General features: G+C 48.3%; 3 protein-coding genes across 8 annotated transcripts; 2 read left to right on the forward strand and 1 right to left on the reverse strand.

Moving 5' to 3' along the window:
- On the forward strand, positions 1–5,761 carry LOC110538824. 5 transcript variants are annotated; one of them, XM_036982264.1, is made up of 7 exons: positions 1–1,406; positions 1,514–1,564; positions 1,900–1,951; positions 2,049–2,276; positions 2,390–3,637; positions 3,753–5,099; positions 5,206–5,761. In XM_036982264.1, exons 2-7 carry the CDS (start codon positions 1,528–1,530, stop codon positions 5,207–5,209), a joined length of 2,916 nt encoding a protein of 971 aa, XP_036838159.1. In that variant the 5' UTR covers positions 1–1,406; positions 1,514–1,527; the 3' UTR covers positions 5,210–5,761. The 5 variants fall into 5 exon arrangements, with proteins under 5 accessions (XP_036838159.1, XP_036838158.1, XP_036838156.1 ...); XM_036982263.1 differs by having other exon boundaries at positions 1–1,172; positions 1,304–1,406; positions 1,490–1,564; positions 3,753–5,761; XM_036982261.1 differs by having other exon boundaries at positions 1–1,172; positions 1,304–1,406; positions 3,753–5,761.
- On the reverse strand, positions 5,714–26,982 carry LOC110538829 (dystrotelin). Of its 2 annotated transcripts, none has more exons than XM_036982259.1 (22): positions 26,611–26,982; positions 26,304–26,491; positions 25,928–26,162; positions 25,433–25,690; positions 25,225–25,309; positions 25,034–25,125; positions 24,438–24,606; positions 21,753–22,504; positions 15,436–15,473; positions 15,108–15,182; positions 14,778–14,979; positions 14,050–14,135; positions 13,877–13,968; positions 13,274–13,345; positions 8,778–8,941; positions 8,046–8,157; positions 7,829–7,965; positions 7,550–7,721; positions 7,340–7,392; positions 7,111–7,252; positions 6,136–6,598; positions 5,714–6,038 (listed from the first exon to the last, which is right to left on the reverse strand). In XM_036982259.1, exons 4-22 carry the CDS (start codon positions 25,654–25,656, stop codon positions 5,872–5,874), a joined length of 3,297 nt encoding a protein of 1,098 aa, XP_036838154.1. In that variant the 5' UTR covers positions 25,657–25,690; positions 25,928–26,162; positions 26,304–26,491; positions 26,611–26,982; the 3' UTR covers positions 5,714–5,871. The 2 variants fall into 2 exon arrangements, with proteins under 2 accessions (XP_036838154.1, XP_036838153.1); XM_036982258.1 differs by lacking the exon at positions 13,274–13,345 and adding an exon at positions 13,372–13,443.
- LOC110528739 lies at positions 17,558–21,239 on the forward strand. Its single transcript, XM_036982267.1, has 5 exons — positions 17,558–17,660; positions 18,797–19,498; positions 19,704–19,867; positions 20,087–20,171; positions 20,290–21,239. Exons 2-5 carry the CDS (start codon positions 19,367–19,369, stop codon positions 21,001–21,003), a joined length of 1,095 nt encoding a protein of 364 aa, XP_036838162.1. The 5' UTR covers positions 17,558–17,660; positions 18,797–19,366; the 3' UTR covers positions 21,004–21,239.

Below are 26,982 nucleotides of genomic sequence, written 5' to 3' on the forward strand. Positions count from 1 at the left end.
AAAATCTGAGACTTGCCTCAGACCTTATCTTCGGCTATTCAAACACGTTTGTCATTTCTTCCCATAGGGATGCCTGGACGACCCCGAGTTCAACTCGTTTTGGGCGAGCAGCCAAGTGACAGATTTACAAAAAGTCTGCATTTGGTCGGATCCCCCAAAAAGTTACATGGCATCTTTAAGGCTGTCATTCTGAAATGTTTGAACATAGCGATGCAGGGCATAGCTCATTCATTTCAAAAATAGGATTTACCCTTAAATTCAGTTGACCCTTGGGAGACGGTTGTCGTTTCACACAAAGGTAACCTGGGGACCCGAGGTAGGCGAGACTCAGTGTAACTTCCCTTTGATGTTGCCACAGCTTAGTTCAATGGCTGAATAAAGATCTCTAGCTCAAGACGTTTACATTGAAGAAAAATGGCCGCAATTCCGGGGTGTTGCAAAATACTTTGCAACTTAGGGGGTGCCTCCTATGGAGAAATGCGACATCTGTCTGGTCGGCTTAGTTCATTGACTAACATATGAACCAACAAATATTTGCGAGATGGATGTCTTGCTTCCTCTTCCGTAATCTCTGGTACCGGTAGGAGTTCGTGTCCGCCAAGCCGGGTAACGTCACTTCTCCGGGAAGAGAAGAGCAAAATACGGATGCCGAATGGAATAACAAAACAGGTGAAAAGGCGGGAAGGAATGTTTGTGTGGATATGGAAACTAAACTCGTTAAAATGTACAACGGGTCTCTGCTGTATTATATTTCTCTAGCGTGTTTTTAGTCCCGGAATCTCACCGTGCAAGCATGGCTAGCTAACGTCAGTGAGGCTGCTACTACTAGCTAGCATAAAGAAATCAGCTATTTCCCAACTGTTTTAAAACTTCGTTACTTGCTAGATACCTAAAGCTATGTTGTGTTCATTAATTATGCATATCAGCAGTGCTGCATATTGCAGTCATCCAGCTAGCTCCTTGCTGTAGAAGCGAAATTGTGATTTATTTTGAGAAAGCTAATCGAGGACAGAGCAGAAGGCCAAGTTGGCTTCCTGTGCCCAGCGTGTCCTCGTCCCAACCAATCACGGCGGAGCTTGCTGTCTTGCCGATTCACTCGCGCGATCTGCAGATTTCCAATGGAACCCCGCGCGCCGTGGAATAAGTAGCATACATGCAAGATACAGATCTCAGTAGGCCTAAGCAATAACATTGGAATTGTAAACTAGCCAGATAACTTTTGTTGTATCCTTATGACAATGCTGGAAAATGAAATAACCTCTGAAATGCCGCATCTTTTAATTGTCATGTGTCACTACTTCAGTAGTTGGTCCAGAATCAGGTTGCCCTTGGAGATGGGAGACTGATCTGACATAATGTGATTGGCCAGCCTGAGACTGAAGCTTCCCTGACTCTTCCCCCAGCGAGTGAGTTGGTTTCTGGTGTTTTGGATGTGATTTATTTCATAACAAGCCACACAACTTGTACAGGATACACTTTTATATTTTAGTATCCTCTTTGTGTGTCTTTTCAGATGTAGAACACCAAATGCCTGCTGACGAGCAGTCTGCCCAGTCTGCTCAAGGTAAGAGGACAGAAAGTACTACTAGCCAACTCAAATGACATTTTATTTGTAAAATATACGTGTTTAGCAGATGTTATTGTGGGTGTAGCGAAATGCTTGTGAGCGTGCATACAAGTTTGCATTGTCTGAGCGTAAACGGCGTCCGTGTGCTAGCGTAGCATATAGCGCTGCCTCTATGAACTTGCCTCTTGACTGGGTTTGAGCCAGGGTCCTCTAACTCACTAACACACGTGACCGCCCGCCTGCTTTACAACGTATAGAAAATGATCCAATTCAATAGCACCATTTGCGATATTTCAAGCTAGCTTTGGAGTGAACGTCCTTATCTCTGACAGATGCAGAGCAGGGTCAGACAGATCCACAGAAGGAGATGGACACTGTTAGCAGGTGAGTCAACAAACACCCACAGGGTTTATTTGTCGTGTTTTGGTTGTGTCCACATCAGTTGTGTTATGTTACATGTCGTGTTCTCCGTCTTCTCAAGGGGGGAGAGGGAGGAGGAGCAGCCCGGGCCGTCCAGAGTTCCTCCCCCCAGACAGGGCTACTGCAGCTGCTGCCAGATACTCTACAACAACGTGGAGCAGCACATCCTAAGCCCCAGACACAGGGAGGTGGTTCATAGCACTCGCACCTACGTCCCCTCTGGAAGCCTGATGGAGAGATTCTTATCTGACGTAATTCAGCATCACCCGAACCTCTACAACGACCCTCGGTAAACACACACACACAATCTGTTAACATCACCCTCAACTATCTATCCCTGTCAGTATTATTTCTGTCAGCCCTAGTCTCCTTTCCCTGATTTACCTTTCTGTGTGTCTTAAGCCCCACCCACGCTGACCTGCCATCTCTGAGCAGCCCGCTGGTTCCCAGGGAGGAGCTATTGGATCTCTGCGCCAGCAACGATGACGGGGCGTCATTCGGAACCCGAGAGCACATGCCCAGCTCTGACGACTCTTCCTGTCAGCTCCTTTACGTACAGGAAGCGGATGTTGCCTCGGAAACAAGGACCAGCCTACCAGAAGAAGGTAGAGGGGGAAATGTGGGGTCAGAGAGGTTAACCCCAACTGCTCCAGACCAGGATATAAGACCAAGTTCTGAGGAAGGGACTCACTCACGCACACCTTCCCTGGACCACTTACCAACACACCCCACGAGACCTTGTAGCCAGAAGCAAACCCCTCCTCCGCTCCACCGGAAAGCACACAGGAAGACCAACCGGCGGAGAGAGAGAGGGAGCAACTCCTCTTCCTCCATCCATCCTCCCTGCTCCCCCGCTTCTCCACAGTTGTGTGCTACCCCAACGGACCAGATAACCCAGGGAACACCAGAGAACCAGCCTCCCTACAGGCCGAGGGACCGGACCCCAGACCCCAAGCCCCGGACGGTAAACACTGGCTGGGCCGCGTGGGCGGGGGTGCCCCCATGGAGGCGGAGGGAGACCCAGAAGGAGCAGGCGTTCTCCAGTGACCACTCCGACCCTGAGGGGGACACGATAGAGGAGGTGATCCAGAGACACTGCTACGGCCGCAGTCCCACACAACACCACCAGAGGGACCACAACATATGGACAGGGGGGGAGAGAGGAGAGGCAAGGGGGGATACGGACAGCTTCCACCTTAGCCTCCCTGGCTCACTGGGAGTGGGTTCGGGATCGGATGCGGACTGGGATACCCCTGTGCAGGTGGCTATTGGGAGGGGGCAGGAGCGGAGGAAGGACATCCCTGTGGTCGTGGGCTTAAGGCAGGGTGGAGGGGAGCGGGAGGGCAGGGCCCTGGCCTGTCTCACGGAGGTACAGGTGAACATGGAGGACCAGATGTACACCAGCCAGCTGGATTCTGCCCTCAACCCTGAGACTAGGACAGCGGGGGAGGCAGGGATGGGGGAGGCAGAGGGAGAAATGGAACGAACAGTGGAGGAGATTCTCCCTGCACTCCCCCACATCCCTGTGTCCTTCCTGGGGAAGACGTGGACCCAGGTGCTGCTGGAGGACGAGCAGAAGGTGGAGAACATGGTTCGAGAGTTCCGACAAGGAAGGTTCATCTGCTACTTCAAAAGTGAATCCCTCGCCAGGTACGCACAGACCAAATTTTGACCTGCCTCATCACGAGTATTTCTACATCATTGAAATCCACCAAACGGCTACTATTCTCTCTCCTCATGTTCATATTTCTGATGTCATTCACAGGCATGGGAAGCGGATCAGCAGAGATATGGAGCGTGGCCAGAAGGAGGGGTTGGAAGACGGGGGGTGGGTTCCCCTTGGTGACCATGACAATGAAGATGACGACCCAGAATGCCACATGAGGGGGAGGGAGGTGTTTAGGCGGAGGAAAGTTAGTAGGAGTTATCGCCTGGCGTCCAGGTGTCAGGTGGTCAAAGTGAGTCACGGGACACAGACTACAGCAGCCATCATCCCCACCATCCGACAGAGAACACTGGACCAGACGGGCACATCCCCGGACATCCTAACGCTGCCGTGTCAGGACCCCGGCGTTGACCAGGAGAAGACCCCAGAGATGAAGACAAGGCTGTGCTCTCTCCGCCTGCCTGTCTCCTACTCCCGCATCATGACCCCCCTGCAGCCCAAAACCACCCTGATCTATGTCCTCTCCTCCCCCGAAACCCCTCCCTTTGACCCCAAGCCCCGCCTCAGACCTATCGCCAGGGGCAACCGCCGCAGGAAAAGGTCATGTGACGGGTGTGAAGGCGACGTGGGGGCCAAGGTCAAATACAAAAGGGTTCCTCTGAGGTACTATGACCCTGCCACACACCGCATTCTGAAGACCCCCCCCAAGGGCTTGAATCTCACCCCCTCCTCCTCTGGCCTCCCCAGACCCCCCCAGTCCCACGTGGTCAGACAACTGTTCAGGAGCCTGAGTCCAGACATCAATACAGAGAGACAGGGGGGAGAGGGAGGGAGAGATGGGTCGGGGGGTAGGAGGAGGGGTCGTAGCGGGGACAGTGTGGCGTCGGGGTCACTCTTAGAGGCAGTGGGGTCATTTGGAGCTGAAGGTCAGGGTTCATCGGAGGCAGGGTCATCTGTGACTACGCCCTTCAGCCGCTCCTCTCTGTCCAATAGCAGCCGATTTCTACTGAGCACGCTCTCTCCCGACACAAACTCTAACCCAGAAGTGACCCGGCAGCGGAGGCGGAGAGGAGGAGAACGGAAGTTAAAGACGGACCGACCTCTAACCCCTGAGAAAGACCACTCTCCTCCGTACAGGCCTTGGACAAGAGGGGGTAGGGGAGAACGGCAACCAGCAAGACGCAGCTCCAAAAGGGGGCGACCACCTCAAATCAGCCCTCCACCTAAACCCCCACCACCCCAGGACCTCTCTCCCACAGTCGGGTCCAGGAAAGGGTCCTCGAGACGGGTCGCAGAGAGTAAGAAACTCCCAAAGCCCAAAAGCCCAGCCAGGGGGGTCACTTCGACCCCTCTGAAACAGGCCATCAGAACACCAAGCCGCCGGTCGTCCCCCCGACAATCCCCTGCTCCACTGCCCACCCGAACACTGAGGAGGAGCGTGAGGAGATGACGGGATGCATCTCAACAGTCTACAGGGGCTTCCTTTCCTTGTCTCCTTTCCTCCAGATACACTGACATGAAATAAAATGGCCGTGTTTAGCAGGGTGAGGAGATGACGGGATGCATCTCAACAGTCTACAGGGGCTTCCTTTCCTTGTCTCCTTTCCTCCAGATACACTGACATGAAATAAAATGGGCATGTTTAGCAGGGTGAAGGTTCATAATGTAGCAGATACAAATGTTACTACTTCACATGATAAGAGCTTTGTCTGCTCCACTTCATTACAATTCTACCTGAAACGTTGACTGTTTCCACATGGCTTTCTCCTGTCCTGCTCTCGGTGCAGATGAAGGAGAGGAGACGAGGAGCATCTATTGAGATGTACCCTGGCTCTCTGAAGAGACGGGGTGAGAGAGAGAATGTAGAGAAGTGGAGGAGAGATTGCCTCTTCCTCTCTCCTCTGCTTCCCATCCTTCTCTCATACGGTCATGTTTTGCCCAGAAACCAGCAGTAGAATAGTTAGCAGGATGTTTGTCAAGCTGTCTGTTCTGACATGGTGGTTGTTGTGCTCTCAGTTTGATTTTTTACAATCAGGATATTTTTTTACGTTTATACGGTCTTTGTCAAAAAGCTTGTTTATTTAATAAATAATGTACATGAATTAAAACATTTTGTCATAGGTTTCTCTAATGAAAGAGCAGAATCATTTCAGTACAACTGTGCTACATACAAATATCAGGAAAGTACACAATAACTCACATCATCAGGCGTCAAAGTCTAGAGAAGCCTTTTGGATACATACTCTGGCCTGTGGTTGTGTAGGAGGATGGGGCATGAAGTGTGTGTGTTTGGGACGGAGTGTGTGTTCACTGCATAGACGAGATGACACACAGAGTCCCCCACTTCCTCTGCAGCCTCCAACAACTCCAACTCCTGTCTGCAGTCTGGAGAAACATACTCATACCTTAATACACACACACAACTACACACACACAAGTGTAGTAGTGTGTAGAACTAGAGAGAGCTCATCCGTAAACTCACCTGTAAGTGAGTAAGTGTGTAGCGACAGCTCACTTATTAGTCGTTGCACCAGCTCACACAGTCGCTCCTCCTCCGCTAAACTACACATCCCAGAATACTCCTCTTCAGAGACACTCTGGTCTTTCATTGGCCCAGTGACCTGCCCATCACAGGGCTGTGGGTTAGAGGTAATTGTGGGAGTATGAGTCTCTGTGACTGAGTCAGTCTCAGTCTGCTCCTCCTCTTCATCATCATCACCTCTCTGTTCTTCTGTCTTCATCTCATTCCTCTGCATCTTTGCTGTGCAACATTCATCCTCCTCTTCCCTCTCCTCCTCCTCTTCTCTTTCTCTGAATCCAGAAGAAGATGCAGAGCTCTGGGACTCTACAGGACAGGCTATGTCTCTCTCTGGCCTGTATTTAGCATGTGGGATGACATTAGCATGAGGCATGATGTCAGCATGTGTCCCTGACATGCTAAGAGCCTGTTGAAAGGAAGAGGGAAATTTTAGCACAGCGAGTCAGGCCTGTAGTCTGAGGTGTGTGTGTGTCTACCTGTGAGATCATGTCCTGCAGTCTGTGTGTGTGTGTCTACCTGTGAGATCATGTCCTGCAGTCTGTGTGTGTGTGTCTACCTGTGAGATCATATCCTGCAGTCTGTGTGTGTGTGTCTACCTGTGAGATCATGTCCTGCAGTCTGTGTGTGTGTGTCTACCTGTGACATCATGTCCTGCAGTCTGTGTGTGTGTGTCTACCTGTGAGATCATGTCCTGCAGTCTGTGTGTGTGTGTCTACCTGTGAGATCATGTCCTGCAGTCTGTGTGTGTGTGTCTACCTGTGACATCATGTCCTGCAGTCTGTGTGTGTGTGTCTACCTGTGAGATCATGTCCTGCAGTCTGTGTGTGTGTGTCTACCTGTGAGATCATGTCCTGCAGTCTGTGTGTGTGTCTACCTGTGACATCATGTCCTGCAGTCTGTGTGTGTGTGTGTGTCTACCTGTGACATCATGTCCTGCAGTCTGAGGTTGTGTTGTCTCAGAGTCTCCATGTTGGCCTCCATCTCAGAGCAGCGGTACTCCAGCGAGCCCTGCTCCGACTGAACCGTTACCCTCCACACCTGCAGCTCCCTCTCCAGCAGCCTGACACACACGTGTAATGAGCATCACCCAGACTATAGGTTAGGTGCTAGGTTAGGAGGTTAGAGTGCTACAGTGATTGAGGCTCACCGTTTGTCCCTCTGCAGGTCCTTGATGTCCTTAATGAGGACAGAGTCTCTCCTCTGGGGACAGAAACAACAGATATGAATCAATAGAGGATCTAGTGGAGCGCATCAATAATCTTCTGAAGATTAATTTAGCATAAATCTGAACCGTACTAAAAATCCACTGAGCTGAGAGGTGAGGTGTGAAGGGAGAGGGGTAGAGGTGAAAGGTCACCTGTGGCTGTGCTTCCTCCTGCTCTTCCTCAGTTTGCAGGGCTTTAGATGCCTTCCTGGGCCAAACAGCTGAGGGTGTGGCCAGCAGTTGGGGAGGATTAGTGGGAGGGGCTCTGTCGTCAGGGGGTGTGTCCTCAGCGGCTGACTGAGGTGAAGGGTCAGGGGTGGTGAAGCTGTAAACACAGAAAATACAATGGAAACATGTATTACTCTTTTTTTAAACTAAAACTAAAGTTCTTCTCTTTTGGTGTACACACAGGTCCATCTCTGATTGGTCTACCTGGTCTGCGGCTCCCCTCGTGACTCCGCCCTGATTAGGCACCTTCTCCTCTCTGCCTCCCTGTGTGTGTATCGCCGTGGTAACAAGGCGTGGCGGGCGCTGTATGCTAATGAGGCTAGGGATTCTTTCCAGGATGGCTGGAGACGAAACACAACAGTCAATCACAAGTGTGTGTGTGTGTGTGTGTGTGTGTGTGTGTGTGTGTGTGTACCTATACCTGAGTGCAGTGCTCCAGCACTGGGTGGGAGCTCTTGTGTTTTTTTGTGTGTCTCTCTGTCAGGAAGCAGGTTTGGCACAGATGAAGGTTCACACACTTCATACAGCGATACCTACAACACAGAGAGAGAGTCTCAGACACACACACACACTTCATACAGCTATACCTACAACACAGAGAGAGAGTCTCAGACAAACACACACACTTCATACAGCTATACCTACAACACAGAGAGAGAGTCTGAGACACACACACACTTCATACAGCGATACCTACAACACAGAGAGAGAGTCTCAGACACACACACACTTCATACAGCGATACCTACAACACAGAGAGAGAGTCTCAGACACACACACACTTCATACAGCGATACCTACAACACAGAGAGAGAGTCTCAGACACACACACACACTTCATACAGCTATACCTACAACACAGAGAGAGAGTCTGAGACACACACACACTTCATACAGCGATACCTACAACACAGAGAGAGAGTCTCAGACACACACACACTTCATACAGCGATACCTACAACACAGAGAGAGAGTCTCAGACACACACACACTTCATACAGCGATACCTACAACACAGAGAGAGAGTCTCAGACACACACACTTCATACAGCGATACCTACAACACAGAGAGAGAGAGTCTCAGACACACACGCACATATTACACAGACACACACACACATCATGCAGCATAATATGGAGCACAGACACCCACCTAAGTCCAGTGATGGGGTAGGCCTTGCAGGTGTGGCAGCGTACGGAGTGTGTGACGTTCTCGCTGACTGACAGGCGGTACAGGGTGGGGAGCCACAGCAACAAACAGGGCTCACACTGCAGCCATGAGAGGACATGCTCCTCACAAACACACGCACTCAGCACCTACACACATACACAAACACCTTCAGCATCTATCTAACTGCTGATTATTTACATAAATGCTCATCATCTACATGTGATTACAGTAATTACAGTAAATGAGTTACAGTAAATGAGTACTATCAAAAATAATGGAAAAAGAAAAGAAGAATGTATTCCCCTAACCCTATTCTCCTGACCCTAACCCTGTTCTCCTGACCCCCTAACCCTGTTCTCCTGACCCTAACCCTGTTCTCCTGACCCAACCCTGTTCTCCTGACCCCCTAACCCTGTTCTCCTGACCCTAACCCTGTTCTCCTGACCCCTAACCCTGTTCTCCTGACCCTAACCCTGTTCTCCTGACCCTAACCCTGTTCTCCTGACCCCCTAACCCTGTTCTCCTGACCCTAACCCTGTTCTCCTGACCCTAACCCTGTTCTCCTGACCCCCTAACCCTGTTCTCCTGACCCTAACCCTGTTCTCCTGACCCCCTAACCCTGTTCTCCTGACCCTAACCCTGTTCTCCTGACCCTAACCCTGTTCTCCTGACCCCCTAACCCTGTTCTCCTGACCCTAACCCTGTTCTCCTGACCCTAACCCTGTTCTCCTGACCCCCTAACCCTGTTCTCCTGACCCTAACCCTGTTCTCCTGACCCTAACCCTGTTCTCCTGACCCTAACCCTGTTCTCCTGACCCTAACCCTGTTCTCCTGACCCTAACCCTGTTCTCCTGACCCCCTAACCCTGTTCTCCTGACCCCCTAACCCTGTTCTCCTGACCCCCTAACCCTGTTCTCCTGACCCTAACCCTGTTCTCCTGACCCCCTAACCCTGTTCTCCTGACCCCCTAACCCTGTTCTCCTGACCCTAACCCTGTTCTCCTGACCCTAACCCTGTTCTCCTGACCCCCTAACCCTGTTCTCCTGACCCCCTAACCCTGTTCTCCTGACCCTAACCCTGTTCTCCTGACCCTAACCCTGTTCTCCTGACCCTAACCCTGTTCTCCTGACCCTAACCCTGTTCTCCTGACCCCCTAACCCTGTTCTCCTGACCCCCTAACCCTGTTCTCCTGACCCTAACCCTGTTCTCCTGACCCCCTAACTCTGTTCTCCTGACCCCCTAACCCTGTTCTCCTGACCCTAACCCTGTTCTCCTGACCCCCTAACCCTGTTCTCCTGACCCTAACCCTGTTCTCCTGACCCCCTAACCCTGTTCTCCTGACCCTAACCCTGTTCTCCTGACCCCCTAACCCTGTTCTCCTGACCCCCTAACCCTGTTCTCCTGACCCTAACCCTGTTCTCCTGACCCCCTAACCCTGTTCTCCTGACCCTAACCCTGTTCTCCTGACCCCCTAACCCTGTTCTCCTGACCCCCTAACCCTGTTCTCCTGACCCCCTAACCCTGTTCTCCTGACCCTAACCCTGTTCTCCTGACCCTAACCCTGTTCTCCTGACCCTAACCCTGTTCTCCTGACCCTAACCCTGTTCTCCTGACCCTAACCCTATACTCCTGACCCTAACCCTGTTCTCCTGACCCTAACCCTGTTCTCCTGACCCTAACCATGTTCTCCTGACCCTAACCCTGTTCTCCTGACCCCCTAACCCTGTTCTCCTGACCCTAACCCTGTTCTCCTGACCCTAACCCTGTTCTCCTGACCCTAACCCTGTTCTCCTGACCCTAACCCTGTTCTCCTGACTCTAACCCTATACTCCTGACCCTAACCCTGTTCTCCTGACCCTAACCCTGTTCTCCTGACCCTAACCCTGTTCTCCTGACCCTAACCCTGTTCTCCTGACCCCCTAACCCTGTTCTCCTGACCCCCTAACCCTGTTCTCCTGACCCTAACCCTGTTCTCCTGACCCTAACCCTGTTCTCCTGACCCTAACCCTGTTCTCCTGACCCTAACCCTGTTCTCCTGACCCCCTAACCCTGTTCTCCTGACCCTAACCCTGTTCTCCTGACCCTAACCCTGTTCTCCTGACCCTAACCCTGTTCTCCTGACCCTAACCATGTTCTCCTGACCCTAGCCTTGTTCTCCTGACCCTTACCCCGTTCTCCTGACCCTTACCCTGTTCTCTTGACCCTGTTTTCCTACCCCTGTTCTGCTGACCCTGTTCTCCTGACCCTAACCCTATTCTCCCGACCCTGTTCTCCTGACCCTAACCCTATTCTCCCGACCCTGTTTTCCTAACCCTGTTCTCCTGACCCTAACCCTGTTCTCCTGACCCTGTTTTCCTACCTCTGTTCTCCTGACCCTGTTCTCCTGACCCTAACCCTATTCTCCCAACCCTGTTTTCCTAACCCTGTTCTCCTGACCCTAAACCTGTTCTCCTGACCCTAACCCTGTTCTCCTGACCCTGTCTCGTGATCCTGTTTTCCTACCTATGTTCTCCTGACCCTGTTCTCCTGACCCTAACCCTATTCTCCCGACCTTGTTTTCCTAACCCTGTTCTCCTGACCCTAACCCTGTTCTCCTGACCCTAACCCTGTTCTCCTGACCCTGTTTCCTAACCCTATTCTCCTGACCCTAACCCAAATCTCCTGACCCTAACCCTGTTTTCCTGACCCTAACCCTGTTCTCCTGACCCTAACCCTGTTCTCATGACCCTGTTTTCCTACACCTGTTCTCCTGACCCTGTTCTCCTGACCCTAACCCTATTCTCCCGACCCTGTTTTCCTAACCCTGTTCTCCTGACCCTAACCCTGTTCTCCTGACCCTAACCCTGTTCTCCTGACCCTGTTTCCTAACCCTATTCTCCTGACCCTAACCCAATTCTCCTGCCCCTAACCCTGTTTTCCTGACCCTAACCCTGTTCTCCTGACCCTAACCCTGTTCTCATGACCCTGTTTTCCTACACCTGTTCTCCTGACCCTATTCTCCTTGACCCTGTTCTCCTGAGCCCAACCCTATTCTCCTGACCCTGTTCTCCTGACCCTGTTCTCCTGACCCTGTTCTCCTGACCCTAACCATGTTCTTCTGTCCCTATTCTCCTGACCCTAACCATGTTCTCCTGTCCCTGTTCTCTTAACCCTGTTCTCCTGACCATGTTCTCCTAACCCTAACCCTGTTCTCTTAACCCTATTATCTGAACCCTGTTCTCCTAATCCTAACCCTGTTCTCCTAATCCTAACCCTGTTCTCCTGACCCTGTTCTCCTGTCCCTGTTCTCCTGTCCCTGTTCTCCTGACCCTATTCTCCTGACCCTGTTCTCCTGACCCTGTTCTCCTGTCCCCGTTCCTGTTCTCCTGACCCTGTTCTCCTAACCCTGACCCTGTTCTCCTGACCCTATTCTCCTGTCCCTGTTCTCCTGACCCTGACTCTGTTCTCCTGACCCTGTTCTCCTGACCCTGTTCTCTTGACCCTGACCTTGTTCTACACCTGTAGTGACCTCTAAAGAATGACTTCTGTCATTTATTAAGTCATTTAGTTACAGATCTAGGGATCTTGACGGACTTAAACCCATGGCCATAACCAACTCCCCTCTAACCGTTTGACCAACCCCCCCAACCCCATAACCAACTCCCCCCTAACCGTATGACCTACCCCCCCAACCCCATAACCAACTCCCCTCTAACCGTATGACCAACCCCCCCAACCCCATAACCAACTCCTCCAAACCCCATAACCAACTCCCCTCTAACCGTATGACCTACCCCTTCAACCCCATAACCAACTCCCCCCTAACCGTATGACCTACCCCCCCAACCCCATAACCAACTCCCCCCTAACCGTATGACCAACCCCCCCAACCCCATAACCAACTCCCCTCTAACCGTATGACCAACCCCCCAACCAACTCCCCCCTAACCGTATGACCAACCCCCCCAACCCCATAACCAACTCCCCCCTAACCGTATGACCTACCCCCCCAACCCCATAACCAACTTCCCTCTAACCGTATGACCTACCCCCCCAACCCCATAACCAACTCCCCTCTAACCGTATGACCTACCCCCCCAACCCCATAACCAACTCCCCCCTAACCGTATGACCTACCCCCCCAACCCCATAACCAACTCCCCCCTAACCGTATGACCTACCCCCCCAACCCCATAACCAACTCCCCTCTAACCGTATGACCAACCCCCCCAACCCCATAACCAACTCCCCCCTAACCGTATGACCTACCCCCCCAACCCCATAACCAACTCCCCCCTAACCGTATGACCTACCCCCCCAACCCCATAACCAACTCCCCTCTAACCGTATGACCAACCCCATAACCAACTCCTCCAAACCCCATGACCAACCCCCCTAACCCCGCCCTAAGTTTCTTATCAGTACACATTAAGTCATAAATCATTCTTTTGGACAGGGGATAGTACTCATTTGCCACTGACGATCACACACACACTTACCCCACTGAAGCAGGAACGAACAGCTGTCTCAGCTGAGCCAAACACATGGTTCTCCTGCACTACAGCCGGCACCTACAGACACACACACACACACTTACCCCACTGAAGCAGGAACGAACAGCTGTCTCAGCTGAGCCAAACACATGGTTCTCCTGCACTACAGCCGGCACCTACAGACACACGCACACATAGGCTAGACATCTGGTCAAATGGCTACCCAGAATATTGGCAGTACCCCCCCTCTTCTTTACACCACTGCTACTCTCTGTTGTCATCTATGCATAGTCACTTTAATAACTCTACCTACATGTACATACTACCTCAACTAACCGGTGCCCCCGCACATTGACTCTGTACCGGTACCCCCCTGTATATAGTCTCGCTATTGTTATTTTACTGCTGCTCTTTAATTACTCATTCTTATCTGTATTTTTTGGAAACTGCATTGTTGGTAAGGAGCTCGTAAGTAAAGCATTTCACTGTAAGGTTTGTTGTATTCGCCGCATGTGACGAAGAAAATTTGATTTGATAATCATGTGAGGTAGTACTCAGGTGTGTGTGTGTGTGTGTGTGTGTGTGTGTGTGTGTGTGTGTGTGTCTAACCTGGCTGAGGTCTTGCAGTACGACTCTGAGACCACTCCTGCTCACCGTGCCGCTCTCTCTCCCACTGCACCTCTCTGCCAGATGAACCAGAGCTGCAACACACACAGGGAATGAACACAGAGTGTATATTATGTGTGTGTGTGTGAGTGTGTGTGTGTGTGTGTGTTACTTACCCTTATGTTTGGCTGAGAGTGTGTCTGCTGAGAGAGAGATGAGAGCGGCTTCAACTGACCTGCGACAGACAGCGCCACTCTGTCCCCTGGGAAAGACATACACCCTTTAGTTTACAGACTAAGTGTGTGTTTGAAAAGTAGTGTGTGTTTGAAAAGTAGTGTGTGTTTGAAAAGTAGTGTGTGTTTGAACAGTAGTGTGTGTTTGAACAGTAGTGTGTGTTTGAACAGTAGTGTGTGTTTGAACAGTAGTGTGTGTTTGAACAGTAGTGTGTGTTTGAACAGTAGTGTGTGTTTGAACAGTAGTGTGTGTTTGAACAGTAGTGTGTGTTTGAACAGTTGTGTGTGTTTGAACAGTAGTGTGTGTTTGAACAGTAGTGTGTGTTTGAACAGTAGTGTGTGTTTGAACAGTTGTGTGTGTTTGAACAGTAGTGTGTGTTTGAACAGTAGTGTGTGTTTGAACAGTAGTGTGTGTTTGAACAGTAGTGTGTGTTTGAACAGTAGTGTGTGTTTGAACAGTTGTGTGTGTTTGAACAGTAGTGTGTGTTTGAACAGTAGTGTGTGTTTGAACAGTAGTGTGTGTTTGAACAGTTGTGTGTGTTTGAACAGTAGTGTGTGTTTGAACAGTAGTGTGTGTTTGAACAGTAGTGTGTGTTTGAACAGTAGTGTGTGTTTGAACAGTTGTGTGTGTTTGAACAGTAGTGTGTGTTTGAACAGTAGTGTGTCCTCACCGGTCAAACAGTCTGTACATCAGTCTGCAAGTCTGTTCTGGCACCTCTGCCGACACCTGCCCAGGTACTTCCTGTGACACGCTTTGGAACATCCTGTTTATGCACTGTCTCACTTCCTGTTCACTAAGCCCCGCCCCAGTGTCCCGGGCTCCGCCCAGAGAGCACAGGGCTGGGATGAGCTCCCGCAGTGTCACAACATGCACTGTAACACACATTCAGAGCATTACAAACATACACTGTAACAGATTACACACACCTAAAAAGCATTTCATTTAAACACACACACAAACACACAAACACACAAACACATACACACACACACACACTCACTATGGCAGAGTTTCTGTAAGGAACGGAGCTTCATTGCAGTGCGGTACACAGCAGGACGCACTTCATTCAACCCCTCTGAAAAGAAGACACACAAAATGAGGTTTGGAACACAGGTAACACACAGAATAATGAGGAAGAACACATAATATAGAAATAGAACACTAGAACATTAGAACATAGAGCATGGACCACAGAACTAGAACATATATGTAGATATCATAATACATGACTAGGGCTCGGGCACAATGCACAACAAGAGATTAAACAGAATAGAATAGAGCCCTATACTGAACGTGACCCTCTGAGCTCTAACATAGAATTTACTCACCAATGCTATCCATATCCATGAGGGTATCACACTTGTGCCTGAGTAAAGAGTGATGAAGGTCATTTACACACACATAACATTACAAGGTCTAAGCCTTATCTCTAAAAAGAAAATCTAAAATACAGACTGACACATGATTGGACAAATAAGGTGTCAGATTAGAATATCTGGGACTAGATTTGTTGTTAGCCAACCGAATGAATTGATCGGAGAGGAAAGAAGGCGTAAGAGACATGTATGCAGGAGGTCGTAGGAGGAATCATGGAACAAGAACAGGAATATTAGGACAGGGACACAGACACTTGGATTTCTGAGGAGGAATTGAGGTGGAAAGAGAGGAAGAAGATGTTGAAGAGAATGAGGAAAGCAGAGGTTGGATTTGAATGAGTTCTGGAGGGGAAATGGAAGTGAATGAGGGCGAGTTAAGTGAGATGGAAGGTGTGGTGAAAAGCTTGGAACCTGAGCTTGGCATCGTTGGTCATGGTAAAGAAGAACCTGGTTAAGTAGGAGTGAGAAAGTGGACCTTTGTCTTTTGGCGGATCCATTTCTGGTTTCAGGGTGAGTGAGAAAGGAGTTGGGTGCAGTTGAATCAGTGAAGTACACATTAAGTCATAGGTCATAAATAATTATTTTGGACAGGGGATAGTACTCATTTGCTACTGATGATCACACACACATTTACCCCACTGAAGCAGGAATGCAATTTGGGCCAAGGCCTGTTTCTTGCTTTGCTCTTAGGAACGGGGCACCATTGAAAGTAGGGATTTTTGGCTTAGCATTAAGTGTGGAGGTGGAGCAATTGAAGTTGAAGATTCTTGGTGTTTGTGATGCGAACCGTTTGGTGTGACGCAGGCCTGGTGGGGAGCATGGTGAAACAGAGGAATCACTGTCAGTCCTTCCTTCTGAGTCAGTGTCTTTACCCGTCAAAGTCATGTTAGGATACATCATTATTCCTGTTAGAGCTTTTGTGCCAAATCCACTGCAGTGTTTCAGGTGCCACGCTTGTGGTCATGTCACAGCAGAGTGTAGGAGGGAGATTCCAAGACATGGGTAGTGTGCAGGAGGGCATGAGGACATGGGTAGTGTACAGGAGGGCACAGAGGACTGTGAAGTTTTGGTGGATAAAGTTGTGTGTCAATTGTAGGGGTGCCCATGTTCCTGGGGAGCGGAAGTGTCCGGTGCGAAAGAGGCAGGTTGAGGTGGCTAGAGTCAGAGTAGTGCAGAAGGTGTCATATGCTGAGGCAGTGAAGAAAGTAGAGGGAGATGGGTCAAGGGTGAGGGATCCTGAGAGGATCCCAGTGAGTAGTAGATTTGTGCCAGCATCGAGGGATAGGCCAACGAGTGATTCATGCTTCAGTAAGGTTGGCTCACAGAAAATAGGTGTTGCGGTGGCAGCTGCAGAGAAGTATTTGGGTATATGAGATTTGACTTCAGAAGAGTTACAGGGTGTGTTGAGTGATGGTGTCCAGTCCTCCCAGGCAGTAGTCATGGTGCAGGAGCAGGTAGGGTCAAAGTAGTGGAATAGGGTAGTGGGTTTTTAATGAGTGTAGGTGGTTGCTGCCGAGAAGTACCTGGGTGTACGAGATTTTACTGCAGAAGAGTTATAAGATGTTTTGAGATTTTACTGCAGAAGGGTTATAAGATGTTTTGAGATTTTACTGCAGAAGGGTTATAAGATGTTTTGAGATTTTACTGCAGAAGGGTTATAAGATGTTTTGAGATTTTACTGCAGAAGGGTTATAAGATGTTTTGAGATTTTACTGCAGAAGGGTTATAAGATGTTTTGAGATTTTACTGCAGAAGGGTTATAAAATGTTTTGAGATTTTACTGCAGAAGGGTTATAAAATGTTTTGAGATTTTACTGCAGAAGGGTTATAAGATGTTTTGAGATTTTACTGCAGAAGGGTTATAAGATGTTTTGAGATTTTACTGCAGAAGGGTTATAAGATGTTTTGAGATTTTATTTGTATGAAATATTGGTATATAGGCGAAGGGATGGTTGGTGGTGATTTTTAGAAAAATGTTCCCCCTTTTTATTTTTTTTATCACAAATGTAACGTGATATAACACACACTAGCGCACAGTAGGTGGCGGCATGCACCTAAATAAAATGTGCGAACCGCCCACAGTCAGGGAAATGTTGAAGCCGCTAGTAAACACTAAAGAGTAACCTTCTTTTTCTTTGTTCAGTGAGAGCGCGGGAAAAAGCAGAAGACAAGAATCGGTACATAACTATTTCCTTACGGTTAAACCTTAACTCCTACCCTAACCAACTATAATAACCCTACCTGAACCATTTTCAACTTGGGGTAGGGACGTCCCAAGGATTCCTGATAGCACGATCAATTTCCTTACCGTTATTTACCAGGACTTCTAGCTAGCATTACTTATTAGATATTGTGAAACTGTTTGGTTTTAAAATAATGGGTATGTGGTGCAGGATAATGCTTTAGAAAAATGACTCCTCTGGTCCAGGTAAAATGGTTAAAGTGTCTCTCCTACATTTTAGCGCCTTCGCTCCTGCGCCGTTCCAGGTCGTATATTTTGAATTGTGCGGTGCTGTGCGCAGCGCGGCACAATTCGTTTTTCTGCCAAACGAGCGACACCCCTCCTCAACTATAAAGTTGTCACTTTTACTATAAAGTTGAGGAATGTGTCCGGATGAATATTCTGTAGCTGAAACTCTAAAATTAACATGTAGTTATGGATGCACGGACTGACATCAGTATGAAAGTCATATGACATCAATATTATATTTAGTGGACATCAATATGGTAGTTATATGACATCAATATCATAGTTTGAAACATATTTTGAAGCTATAGATAGATTGTTTACAAACATTTCAGCAAAAAACAACTTATAGTTTGGGTTAAAAGTCACATAACTAATAATATACAAAATATCATGACTTACTTTGTTGAAAGAAACGTTGGAACGAACCGGTATTATCAGCTTGTTAAAGAGACCATCCTTCTGCTAGTTCTGTGTGGGTCAATACTCTTGACTTTGCTCTTGGCTGTCTGTTGTGGCTCAAATAACCGTGTATTAATTATAGATTGGGGAAGGCATACCCGACTACTTCAGCTACCTTTGTTAATTACAACGCCTTCTATGTCAACGTGGCTTTCCAGTGAGCGATATTACTTTTGACCTTTTGATACCTTAAAGAGGCAAGACAAGAGATCAATATAATCATAGCAATATCATGTAGGCTAATATCCTAGCTATAACCCAGTAGTAGTGTACTAACCATGCATCATAGTCTTTTGCCTGATACCACTCTTAAACACAGCGGTCACTCACTGTATATTTTGACTTGACACAGTAATTAACCTGTGGTTCCATCTCGTTCTCCAGGTGCTAGTTTGATTTCACCTGACAACCTGGCCAGCACCAATAGACTCTCCCATGACAACAAGCCATACCTCTCCGGCTAATAGGAAGTAGATTCTGCCTGCCAATGAAGCAGGGCTGTGTTCAGTTCATTAAACGTTTTACTACGTGCCTGAACGACACACTTCTCCCCAACTGTTCTTTGAGGGGTCTTTGCTCCTGTTTGGTGGTTGTGGCGGTGTGTTGCCCGACCGTTGAGAACAGCACAGTTTTCCGTTCAATCAAAAGTTGCACGCCGTTGTGTCCTGCTGAACACAGCCATAACTTGAGTCTCCAGGAGGAAAGCAACTTAGGCCAACAACAGCCAACCACCCCAGAGAGGAATGGCGAAGGAGTTTCTGCTGGAGAATAAGCCGCTCCTAACAGAGATTCTGTCAGCGGAACCCGACAATATTCTCCAGTACGCCCATTCAAATAAACTTGTGGAGCAGCGTGGATACAACATCCTCTGCCACCTGCAATCCAGTCAGCCTCCAGAGACTACAGTCATCAAGCTACTGGACATGCTGAGAGAGAGAGGAGAGAAGTACTGCCATGGTTTTGTGGCCCTCCTGCATAAGCAAGAGATCATCGCAAACTTCCCCAGACTCAAAGAGCTGGACTGGACCACCTTCAAAGACTCTAGTGCCCCTGACCCACCCCCAGTCCCACCAAGCATCAGAGCAGGTACAGCCCTGCCCATCTAATCTAGTCTAGAATGTTGCTGACTGTTGTGAAGCTTATTGTGCCAACATGGCACCTATTAAAATTCCTAATCTCAAACGGAGTATCCCTGACTCTGAATATCTAGGTTATGCATGTCTATAGATGTATTTCCTTTCAAATGCTGCATTTTGTCCCTCCAATCGGCTCCATAATGGGTAATTTGCAGGAAGTAATCAAGGCCTGCGGCTACATCCACAATGTCTCAGCAGTGAAGAGAGGGAAGAAGACAGGCTATTTCAATGCCGTTTTACAGCAAGAAGATGAGAGCAGGAATCTGATCGTTTTTCAGCCGCAGCTGCGAGACCGCTTTGCCACAGCAGAGAGTCGCAGGTAAGTTGGGTATGAAGGGCTCTGCAAAGGCTTTGAGTGCTATGTGATGAGGAATATCTGTTATTCATCTTTTATAATGCATGTTTTTTCAGAACTCCAGTGAAGTTGGTGAAAGTGGTGCTCCGGCCATCCATAAGCAGAAACAACAAGATGCAGATAAATGTTTACATACACATCCACATTTTCCATCCTCGAAGATTTACCCTTCAAATTCAACAGCGACCTTGACGGGAGGGTCAAGGATGTGGCGCTAGCCGACCTTCAAGAGGACAAAGAAAACACAGAAAATGCTGTAAAACAGAAGGTAGCTATAATAATAATAATTCACTATGAATGAAGTACTGTATGTTTTAAACTCTAACCTTGTCTAGTTCAGTGCCCTGTAATGTATTTCTCCTTTTGGTGTTTTTCTTGCATTGTAGGTGAACGTTACAGTGGAGGTGATTCAGAAACTGAAAGAGGGCCATTGTAAAACGAGATTTAACAAAAGCATGCCCATGGTGGAATACCTAGTCGGTCATATTGTAGATGATTCAACAACACTCACAAACCTGACCGTGTGGGGTCGTGAAAACACGGTCGAAGAGGGGAAATGGTACCGGGTCACCAATGTTTCTGTTGCTAAGTATGGGGGTCAAACCGTGCTGAACACAACACCAGAATCTACTCTGGTCAACGTGGCCAGTGGTAGGAAATGCGATCTGCCACACAACATGGTACAGCCTGAGAAGTTTGAGGGGAAAATCATTGGATACTGGTTGTCCCAAGAGTACACTTGCCCAGAAGCGCACCACCTGGAGAGGGTGGACACCACTGAAAAGATGGTGACTTGTAAGCATTGCCCTATGTCGTACATACTATCCCTGATGGGAAGGATAACTAGAGGGAAGCTCTCCATACAATCTGATGATCTGGTCAGCCGGGTGTTCACTGTAGAGGACCATGTCATCAGAAATGTTCTGCGAGGAAGGTGGGAGGGGAGAGAGTCTCTGAAGGACATTCAGGACGCGCTGGTCGAACTGCCACCAGTGACAGTTACTGTTCTCAATGGTCATGTGTCAACCGTTACAACTCAGAGTCAGGATGTCACCACACAGGATGAGAAGAGGAATATTACTGCGCAACAGCGCGTTTAGTCTGGACTGATGGTTTTATTTTGATCTAACCTTGATCTAACTAGGCAAGTCAGTTAAGAACAAATTCTTATTTACAAAAGGCCTCCTGGGGGACGGGGATTAAAATAAAGACATAGGGGCGTGGTTCCTTTAGTCATTTTGATATCACCTGGGCCACTACTTCAATATGTCTTAGATGAAAAACGGCAAGCTGAAAATGTAAATAGATTGATAATAAAAAATACTTTTAAAATGTTTCTTTTTATAATGTGTCAGTATGTCTGGTACTTTTATATGTCCAGGTAAAAGCTCATTTTGTATTTCATTTTGACATTTGTTTAAAACAAGCTCTGTTAAGCGAATAAAATGGAGATTGAAAAACGGTGTCAATGAAAATAGCACTTGTAAAAACACAGGGAACTGAAAGCCAAACAGACTTGGGTGAAGTGAACACATGGCTGTGCAGTGTAGATATCTAACCAAGAGCTGAGCACACAAGCAAATATAAAACAGAACTGTCATCCATTTCCTTTATGTAGAAATAAACTAACTAACTAGTACAACTGAGAAAAAAAACAATTTAATCAATTTTAGAATAAGGCTGTACCATTACAAAATGTTGAAAAAAATCAAAGGGGTCTGAATACTTTCTGAATGCCCTGTATAAAAAACCACTCTAAGTAGTAAGACTGTACCATACTCTCAATACCTATGTAGTTAAAAGCAGCAGTCTGTTCACAACAAAATATGTTCTAGAATCCAACTCTTACTCCTTTTCTCCCTGGTGAGGAGCATTGATCAGTACCCCTGTCATCCTCAGGCCTGTGGCTTGCTGGCTGTCTCCTGTACTGGGTCTGGGTACCCTGGGTCTCCTCTTCCACTGGGGCCTGGCTCTCCACAGGGTGATGACAGCTCTAGTCTGAGCAGCAGCAGCAGTCATGTCTGACCTGTTTACACCCACAAACAGACTCGGCTGGGCCCTTCCCGTCCCTCCAGAGACCCCACCCAGCCTGTTAGTTGAGGTAGCATTGTTTTGGGCCAAACTCTTGGTCGAGGAGCTTGACTTGGTGCGTCCCAACCTCACTCTAGACACGTCTGTCCTTAGATGCTGGGAAGAAAGGCTCTTGTTGAGAATGACTGATTTGACTGGACTTCCATCCTTCTCTGTCCTGCTTTTTCCACCCTCCATGCTCTCAATGTTCACTGTATTGATGCTTAGACCTTGTAAGCCAACGACCATAGTGTCCTGAGGGAGAGGTACTAGGGTATCGGCTGAGCCCTCGGAGCTGAACATACTCAGGGAGGGAACCACTCTGGCTGCTCTGTCCAGCAGAGCTACTCCTGGGACAAACAGCTCCAGTCTGTGCTGCTCTGAGAGCTTTGGATGGTCAAGGGAGGAGGCCAGCTTGGGTGTACCCTTCCCCCCTCCGCTGCTCCATGTTAGGGGGTTGTAGATGACGTATCCGTCCAGAGGGCAGGAGTTGGACCTCCGAAGCAACGGGTCGACACAGTCTGTGTGGAACTGTAGTAGGGAACAAAGATGGATCAAATTCAGTTACTGTTCTCGCCGTCCATCAGGACACAGTACTTCCATTCAGAACATACTCAAACTAGTCCAGAATTTAAAAGTGTCAACAGGAATTTTAGCATTTTGGTTTTGGGGGCCTTAGAGTTAAAGACAGGGCATCACCCACTTTAGACTTACTCTGTTGACCTTGTGGTGGCAGAGCAGGAGGCAGTTTTTAAAATTATTTTTCTTTTACCCCGTTTTTTTTCACCCCAATTTCGTGATATCCAATTGGTAGTTACAGTCTTGTCTCATCTCTGTAACTACCGTACGAACTCGGGAGCGGCGAAGGTCGAGAGCCGTGCGTCCTCCGAAACACAACCCAACCAAGCCGCACTGCTTCTTGACACAATGCCCACTTAACCCGGAAGCCAGCCGCACCAATGTGTCAGAGGAAACATCGTACACCTGGCGACTGTCAGTGTGCACTGCGCCCGGCCCACCACAGGAGTCGCTAGTGCGAGATGGGACAAGGACAACCTTGCCGGCCAAACCCTCCCCTAACCCGGACGACCCTGGGCCAATTGTGCGCCGCCCCATGGGTCTCCCGGTCGCGGCCGGCTGCGACAGAGCCTGGACTCGAACCCAGAATCTCTGGTGGCACAGCTATTTTTAAATGTTTTATTATTTCACCTTTATTTAACCAGGTAGACTAGTGGAGAACACCTTTATTTAACCAGGTAGACTAGCGGAGAACAAGTTGTCATTTACAACTGTGACCTGGCCAAGATAAAGCAAAGCAGTGTGACACAAACAACAACACAAAGTTACACATGGAATAAACAAACATACAGTCAATAATACAATAGATAAGGTCTATATATACAGTGTGTGCAGATGAAGTAGGATAAGGGAGGTAAGGCAATAAAAAAATAAAAAATAATAACAGTATGGGGATGTGGTAGTTGGATGTGCTATTTACAGATGGGCTATGTACAGGTGCAGTGATATGTGAGCTGCTCTGACAGCTGGTGCTTAAAGTCAGTGAGGGAGATATGAGTCTCTAGCTTCAGTGATTTTTGCAGTTCGTTCCAGTCATTGGCAGCAGAGAACTAGAAGGAAAGGCGGCCAAAGGAGGAATTGGCTTTGGGGGTGACCAGTGAGATATACTTGCTGGAGTGCACGAGTGGGTGCTGCTATGGTGACCAGTGAGCTGAGATAAGGCGGGGCTTTACCTAGCAAAGACTTATAGATGACCTGGAGCCAGTGGGTTTTGTCAACGAATATGAAGCGAGGGCCAGCCAACGAGAGCATACTGGTTGCAGTGGTGGGTAGTATATGGGGCTTTGGTGACAAAACGGATGGCGCTGTGATAGACTGCATCCAATTTGCTGTGTAGAGTGTTGGAGGCTATTTTGTAAATGACATTGCCGAAGTCGAGGATCGGTAGGATAGTCAGTTTTGCGAGGGTATGTTTGGCAGCATGAGTGAAGGATGCTTTGTTGCGAAATAGGAAGCTGATTCTAGATTTAATTTTGGATTGGAGATGCTTAATGTGAGTCTGGAAGGAGAGTTTACAGTCTAATTAGACACCTAGGTTTTTGTAGTTGTCCACATATTCTAAGTCAGAACCTTCCAGAGGTGATGCTGGACGGTTGGGCAGGTGTGGGCAGCATCGGTTGAAAAGCATGCATTTAGTTTTTACTTGCATTTAAGAGCAGTTGGAGGCCAAGGAAGGAGAGTTGTATGGCATTGAAGCTCGTCTGGAGGTTAGTTAACACAGTGTCCAAAGAAGGGTGATGCAGTGCCTTAGACCACCGCGCCACTCGGGAGGCCCAGGTCAGGGCAGTTTATCTAACTCTTAACCTTGTGGTGGCAGAACATGTCAGGGTCCGTTTACCTAACTCTTTACTTGGCGGTGACAGGATCATTTGAGTTAAGTCTTTACCCTGTGATGGCAGGGCAAGTGTCTGGCCTGCTGCCCTTGCTGGAAGCTCTTCAGGCAGATCCTACACTGCTGCCCAGGGTCCAGCAGGGGGCAGCCTCTCCTCACCCTGACCGAAAGGAGGCTCCTGACCAGGTGCTCTGGCAGTGGGTCACTCTCAACAGGAATCATGCTGAAGGGGGAGAGGAAACCAGAGACTCATGGGCTATATTTTAACGTCAGGAAGCTTAGTGGTTAGAACGTTGGGCTTGTAACCGAAAGGTCGCTGGTTCGAATACCAGTGAAAAAATCTCTGCCCTTGAGCAAGGCTCTTAACCCTAATTTACTCCAGGGGTGCTGTACTACTATGGCTGACCCTGTAAAACAACACTTTTCACTGTTCCTATCTGGTGTATGTGACAAGAAAACATCTATTAAAAATAAAAATGGAATTAACTGCACTTAAAGATTAATCACAATGCTTATTGCAGCAGGTTGTAAAGTGTAACAGCCTGTATGTGTGACAACATTTTGCACTGTCTAAATGTCATTCAGGGTGTTCAGGCACTGAGCATAATAATCTATTCATACAGGGTTCTCACAGAGATTCCAGAGCTCACCTGTCACCCACTGACTGAGTGGTCATCTCACGTGGTTCACCCAGTGTGTTGAACACACGCTGACCCAAGGACAGCCACTTCGCAGTCCTTTTCTGATGGACATAATAGCTGATGTCATAAGTTTATCATGTCTACTTCCTGACACAAATATATGCAGAAATGCTCACAGAGTCTAACTGAAGACTGCTTACCGTACGTATGGCAAACGCATGCTGAGGGTGACAGCACCTTCTTATACAGTCCTCGCAAAGGTGATAGTACCGGCAGACTGTGCACCTAAAGGGAAGTCATAGACATGAATAGTTGATCCACAACAGTATAGGTAAGTGGATGGGGGGAAAGTACGTAAATTTGAGCTCAAGGTCTATTGGAACTGGGCATTATGACAACAAGACTTACTTGAAGCACTTGCCAGTGATGGGGCAGACCCTGCAGTTGTTGCAGAGCACCCCGAGGTGTCTGTCGGGCCTCTCTCTCTCAGCAGCTGTGTGGAGCTTAGCCACATTCCTCACCTGCTCCAGGAGCAGCTTGACCGGCCCAAAGTCCTCCCGGCACAGCGGGCACTTCACCATGGCTTCCCCCTCCCCTTCCGGACGTGCCTGGTGGTCTGCCCACACCTTCATACAGGAGATATGGACGTTGTTGCCACAGCCAAACCTGAGTGAGAGGACATAGGGGATGACAGTTGGTGGCAGAAGGCATTTTCCCTCCCACTCACATGTTCCCCTGTTGTTGCAGTAAAACAGTAGGTCAGTTCAGGCACATTTCCCCTATCCTCAAATCACTTTCCTTTGTGTTCTCCATCATATCATTAAGATCTAGTAAGCATTTAATAGGTATACCAAGGGTGGCCCAGTAAGTGTGTTGACATTATAATACACGTGATGATCTGACCTGCAGTAAGACACAGGTAGACGTTTCCCCAGCAACTCCTCTTGACAGATGGGACACACATCCTCGGCTTCGATCTCCTTCTGTCTGACCCCCCCGTCCCCCTCAGCTGGGTCTGGTCTGGGGTTAGGGTCAGCCTCAGAGCAGGGTGGGTGTACAGGCCGGGGGGTTCTGCTCCTGTGTAAACCCTGTAGCAGCTCCAGGATCTGCCTTTCAACCAGGACCTGCTGGAAGCAATCTGCAAGTGTACATACCAGAGGGCACAGTAGAGTTTAAGGATATGCTGTTAAAAATCCAATCATTTCTACAGAGTGCCTCGGGTTTGAATTGCAATTTGGCATATGCATTGTAGCCTATGTTATGTCTAAGTGAAACTTACATTCATGTTCTCTAGGCAGTCGGAATTTCCGCAATAAAACCCTACATTGAGAGTAGAATTATTGTACAGAATGAGCATGCAATATCTTTTATGTGTGATCGGTATGTTTTCTTCGTTATTACTTTGCAGAGGTCTCTCTCTTTGTGGAATGTTGAACAGGTACACGTATGAGGGTCTCCCAAGAACACCTGTGGAATATGTAAAATAGGCTACCTGATTAAGAATTAAGAAAGTATTTCGTGTCAAAATGTAAATAGGACTATAATGTTGATGATGTCAAGTTAGGATGTTGCACATGTAGGCCTACTTTGAAGTTTTTGGGTTCCCCCTCCTCTTTGAGTAGGAATCCGGTCGGACCATACTCTTTCAGGATGAACATGGTCGTGTTCAGGGCCTCGTCCTGGTGCCAGCTAACGGCATCACTCACGGTATTCTTCCAGACAGTTTTTCTGAACATAGCACAACTCTCACAGAATTTCTAGGGAAGAGGACTGAGGAGGAGACAAGACTAGAGCCATGTCTTCATACTAAGTCGATGTGCGTGCCCTGCTATATCAGCAAAGGTTTAAACTTTAGTAGCTAACTATGCAGCTAGCTAGCTTATTGTTAAACGCTCTGAAACTGACGTAAGCAGCAACAACTAATAGACACCTGTTTGCCGTAGTCATGGTAATCCAGA

This window comes from Oncorhynchus mykiss, chromosome 7 (genome assembly GCF_013265735.2).
Source record: "Oncorhynchus mykiss isolate Arlee chromosome 7, USDA_OmykA_1.1, whole genome shotgun sequence".
NCBI classification, from domain to species: Eukaryota; Metazoa; Chordata; class Actinopteri; order Salmoniformes; family Salmonidae; genus Oncorhynchus; species Oncorhynchus mykiss.